Consider the following 5,856-nt stretch of genomic DNA (forward strand, 5'->3'; position numbering starts at 1 on the left):
TAAAGTACCGATATTTTTGTCCCTGACGTGCTAGGTCGATAATTTTTTTCCATTTTATCATAAAAACTAAAAAAATTGAATCTTTTTTAGGTAAATAATATTTATATTACTAAAATATATAACAAACAATGCCAAATAATACATGATATAAAACAATAAAAACATTTGAATACAAATAATACAATTAAAATATTAAAGTATATTTTGTAATATTATAAAAATATATGGCGTTTTGAAATCATTCATGTATGGGAAACATGGACGTCGGGTCTGACAGACCCAGGCCCCATTTAGAAAGTTAAATACTCACGTGTTTTGAACCCAGATACACAACCACTGCTATCTACATTCATTTTGTCACTAATACGAAAGGTACTGAGAGACTCAGTGGCGGAGGTCACCGAGAAGTGGCCGATTTGTAGAATTCGTAGAACTGTCTGGTCTGTCAGACCCGACGTCCATACTTAAAGGTTAAAATTAACTTAACTAGTGAATCGACCGAGCAGAAGTGCATGCTCTAATCGACTAAAGAGTAAAATATAGAATAATTAATATTAAAACACTACGTTTGTTTCCCATGGCATGAGGGGATTCGCGTTACATACGCCGAACGCTGATTAGGCGTTTACCGGTACCGTTCTGACACCATGAGGCAACATAACTAGCTTGTGATTCACTGTGCAGATAATAATAATTGAAATGAAATACAAACAATGTTAAACAATAATAAAAAAATACTAAATTAATATTCAATAATAACAATATAAAGCTTCATTTATAATTTTAAGTAGCATTTACAGAAATAATATTAAGCTCTTATTGTTATTACGTACTGTACCTGTCAGTGGAATGGTTGAATTATATAGGTAACAATGGCGCTTAAAACGGTAATAATTTAATTTTACTAAAGGATTCATTGGGCAATATTAATGCTGTACGTAAACAACTCGTATTTAATTGAATGGTTATCTATTTAATATTCATTATTTGATAAATTCTCGCTAATACCCCAAGGTCTTAGAATTTTGTAGTTTATAAAATAAGGGAAAATACATGATAATATCTATTTTAGTGTACGTATTTTATAATATAGATAGATCTTTTAGAGAGCGTTTTGAGTGGCGAAGAAATGACAATATTAAATATTTAATTTCCTCGAATGGGGATCGAACCCACAACATGCGCTTACAGTCACAAGCTAATTTCCCTGCGCCACGACTAGACAATTTTTAATATACCGGCGCAGGTGCCATAGTGCAATAAGTCATAATAATATGTTCAATTAAAAATTTATTTCTGCTGTAACATATTTCTTAAGCAAATGAAGAATTGATAAAGTTAATAGTGATGTCTTTATATTATAAATATAAATAAATTATTGATAGCAGTTATTTAGTCTACATTGTCCTAAATATACAAGGATCGTAGAGCATAGCAAAAGTAATATCTACTCATTGTCTCGGTCAGGATTTTCTGGAAGTTAGTGCGCTGGAAATAAAATTAAATCTCATTAATAAATATTCACTTTGAAATACTTTACGTAAGTTTTTCGAGTCTTCTTTTAATGTCTAAATAATTTTATAATCTGACATGTTATTATTAAGAACGATTTAAGAGGGAATCACATTATTTTATTTTTTCTGGCTTGGCCTAGTTTTTCTAAAACTCAATAAAGTAATATATTAGCTAAGAGGCCAGTCGTAGCGGTAGGGCATAAAGTGTTATTGTGAACGCGTCAGGTTGTTGGTTCGATTCCCACTGGAGTGGTGCTCGAAACCCGCAACTCTGCTGCGTGCGGGATACAGCGTGAAGCTGATTTGATTTAACTTTCACTAATTAATAGATAACTATATCACCGATAGAAAAAATAAGTGTTAATTACAAGATTCTCAATTAACAGCATTAAATATTTTTTTCAATTTTAAAATGCATTGATAGCATTAGTTCTATTGGACTCTTCGTTCTACGATACGAAGGACTATACAATTTAACGAGACATAATCAGTATACTTATGACAGAATTAATAAAACGCACGTAAAATGCCTCTCATTTTTTCCAGTTCTTGAGGTGTATAATCGGAGAACTGGTTTATATCGAAAGTAGCAGAGTCACTATTGGCATTAGCTTCATTGATTTGATGTAAGGAATTCACGAAAGCTTCATAATGCTCCCTCCTATCAGCCTCATCCTTGTAGTGCCTGTTGTACTCTTTCACAAACTTCTCGAATAATTCCGGAGCATCATTGACGTCGTAGTGTGGCTTATCACAGCCAGCCATAGCGACCGCGACGAGCAGGACGATGCAACTGAATATTTTCATTATTAACGCGGCTTTGTATCGCCTTGTACACGAGACTAGTGATTATAATAAAATCTAGAATGACGATTGCGAAATAATACTGGACATATATATTATATAGGTGAGCTGTGCAAGTGTATTAATTAGGTTCGTAATTTATAATTTGTTTAATTGTAACCGAGTCTAATCCATGTTATACCGTAACACAAACTAATTAGGTCATAAATTATTATGATAAGATTTATTTTTCTTTAGTTTTGTTACTTATTAATAACACACGGTTTCAAGACTACTAGGAAATACCTACTATAACAGTTTCTTCTATACAACTTAGAGCAGGTTACAAAGGCTTGCGTTGGTTTCAAGTTTCCTTCGTTTCGGCACAAGGGTTTTGTATTAGGATAAAATATTATATAGGTATGATTGTTTATTTGCACCACCCCCTATTTATTATAAATTTTATGTCTCCTAACCCCAAGGTTGTTTGGAAGAAATCGCGAAAGCGATAAGAACGCCTTTGTACTTCACACTATGTTATTAGCATATAAGTACTAGATGTAGTTTGTAACTTTGTTTTCTTCTGTTTGTGGTGTACAATAAAGTATAAATAAAATAAATAAATAAATAAATAAGGGTGTGACTGTAACGCGACGGTTGTGGGTTCGATCCCTACTCGAGGAAGTGAAATATTTATTTACGTTTATACTTCCATTTCTTCGCTTGAGTTGACGCAAAACGCGGCGTTGAGTTCTGCTACTCAACACGTAATGCCTCCAGAATTCGGCAGAAAGTGAGAAACGGAGTGTTTTAACACTAGGTTGCCTCTGTCTACCCTGCTATGTGAGGATTACATCGTGAAGGCCAGGCCAGGGCCAGAATCAGAATGAGGCCTTTCTGGCGCAGGGGTACAAGCGAGCCTCTATAAAACGCGACGATTGTGGATTCGATTTCCACTCGAGAGAATGAAATATTTAATATATTTATTTCCTTGCTCTGGTCACGAGATAGCGCGTGGCATGAATTCCGTCATTAAACATACAATGCTTCGAGAATTCGGATTTCAGAACAGAGGGTCTACACTAGGTTCCCTGATTCATGAAGTAAAAAAAAGAAATAATGAACATAATATTATTAACAAATACTAAGTCAGCATAATGAGTTTATTCTGAGTTAATACTCACTCAAGCATTACCTATTATTTAAAAATAATTTATAATCTATGGCTGTTGAAACATAAAAGTAATAGGAACATAAAACTTGAAACAATAGGACGTAAAACCGTTCGTAAATTACTTTGATAAGACGAACACGTTGTCATTATCTTGAAATATATTTTTCTGCTTAGGATTGCATATACATATATATTTTAATCACTTATAATTAATTCTTTAAGGTTTTTTTTATAATCAGTTTATTTTTATAATAAATCTATATATACTGTGTATCTATGATAGGTAAAGATTAATTAAAACAAGGTTTTATCAAATATTTCGTTTTCTTAAGAATACAATATGACAGCAAAATAATATTTAGCATACAGTTCTTTATACTTAATAGTGTGGACGGTATAGTATAGTAGCACATTATTGCTTAGGTTTAAAACTCTTTAAATTGACATCAGCATCTAATACAGTCTATTTTATACATTAACATTTAAATATCCACATAATTATACAAAATGTATTTAAAATTTTTGCACTACAGTGTCCTATCACTATTATTATTCAGTTTATGTCGGCAATTAAATTCAAATGTGAGGATATTATGAAACTTATTAATTTTAATGGAAGTTATTTTAATAAAATAAATGATGATATTATGAGAGGCCTAAATGTTAATATCTAACAATAATAAATTTTAAATTCTAATTTATGTTTTTAGACGTAATGAAAACACGCTTTCGGTAGTTCATCTTTATTTGTATTTATTATGAGCCAGTTAATTTATATGTATGTTTATTTTATAAACATTGACGTAAAAAACAACTATTTGTTTTCCCTATACTGAGGGATAATTTTTTTTAGCTTCTTGCTGAACCCCGATTATAGCAGGGTAGGCGGAGGGAACCTGGGAACCTAATCAATTGTTGTAACGATGAGCATAGTTGATAATAGCGGAATAATTACTTAAGGTTTTATTTAGCCCAATGACTAATGTCAATAGTATTTTATTCACTATTTGTAATATAATTTCGATTATATACACAATTTTTAATATATTTTCTCGCTTAGTACTAAATAAATGAATAATCTTTCGGTGATATAAAAAAACAACCATTACAATGTTTTATACGTTATACAGTCTTAAGAAATTCACTTAAGAAAAAGAATTCCAGGTATATGCAGAAGTGCTAAATTAATAAATCGTATAGCAGCAGTAAACAAATCGATTATTTAAACAAAATGTAACCATCAATTTTGTATACAAAAGTTATGGGAAATAAATAAACTTAGATCTTCGAGTGGTCATAGTTAAATAGGTCGAATGTGAATAGATTTACACTAAAGTCTGTTGAGTATAATTAGTTTATATCATGGAATTAATAAACAGTATAATATGAAAATAGCATAATAATGTAGTCCCGTGTTCGCATCAGCTGGGCGCAGCCGCGACCGCAACGACACTCACATGCATGTTGTTATGAAAACCTCAACTGTTTTAGATATTGGCAATAAGCCTTAGCTTAGTAATTGCTACGATAATTGTTTGAATAGCAGTTAATTACGTCTATAAATATATGCGCGTCGATAAATATATGCTTATTCTAACAATGTTCTATTGTAATCTTTTATTGAAAGTCTAAAAGAGAGTTTTTGTGAAATATTGTTTTTTGACACACATAACTAGTATTCTAATTATGTAATTATTGAGAATAAAATACTACATAAATGATTCGTAGCAACCATATTAACCAAACTACAAAACTATAAACTTATTACACTCATAATAGGGGTTTAATGATCTCACATTTACTATAACCGTAATGAAAACCAACAACCTAATAAATCAGTTTAAATAAACACGTTAAACTAATATATGGCGGTAATTTCAAAACGATTATGTGCAATATAGATTCAATTTATCTACATTATGATATGAAAATTTTACGATAATAGCAACGTTTGTCAGCATCAGTACTAACCACCACCGCAACGTCAAATCAAGTGCATGTTGATATCGAAACCGCGATCGTTTTAAGTAAACATTATTTTACAGGTGGAAATAAATATTGAGTAAATTATACAAAAATGCAAGTTATTGCAATATAGTAATAAATATTTATAGATTATACAAACATATATACTATATATCATTTTATTTTCTTCGCTATGGTCAAGACAAAACGTTGAGTTCCGTCACCAAAACAATGGAGTATATTAACGTTAAGTATTTCTAATTTTAAATAATATAAAAAAATAAACAACCACGTCCTTAGTAAATACAATAAAAAAAACACATAAAAGACATATTTACTTTCACATTTAACGTATCATCATAAACAAGACTAAGGAAATATAAATAAATCCGTAATTCATATTAAATGTTGCCGCATAAC

General features: G+C 30.8%; 1 protein-coding gene across 1 annotated transcript; it reads right to left on the minus strand.

Moving 5' to 3' along the window:
• Nucleotides 1-1,375: 1,375 nt before the first annotated feature.
• LOC146531749 (uncharacterized) lies at nucleotides 1,376-2,390 on the minus strand. Its single transcript, XM_085198573.1, has 2 exons — nucleotides 2,036-2,390; nucleotides 1,376-1,488 (listed from the first exon to the last, which is right to left on the minus strand). Exons 1-2 carry the CDS (start codon nucleotides 2,319-2,321, stop codon nucleotides 1,481-1,483), a joined length of 294 nt encoding a protein of 97 aa, XP_085054699.1. The 5' UTR covers nucleotides 2,322-2,390; the 3' UTR covers nucleotides 1,376-1,480.
• Between the last annotated feature and the right edge of the window lie 3,466 nt (nucleotides 2,391-5,856).

Source organism: Heliconius melpomene, chromosome 15 (genome assembly GCF_056956725.1).
Source record: "Heliconius melpomene rosina isolate 202511_hmr_F chromosome 15, ASM5695672v1, whole genome shotgun sequence".
Taxonomy (NCBI): domain Eukaryota; kingdom Metazoa; phylum Arthropoda; class Insecta; order Lepidoptera; family Nymphalidae; genus Heliconius; species Heliconius melpomene.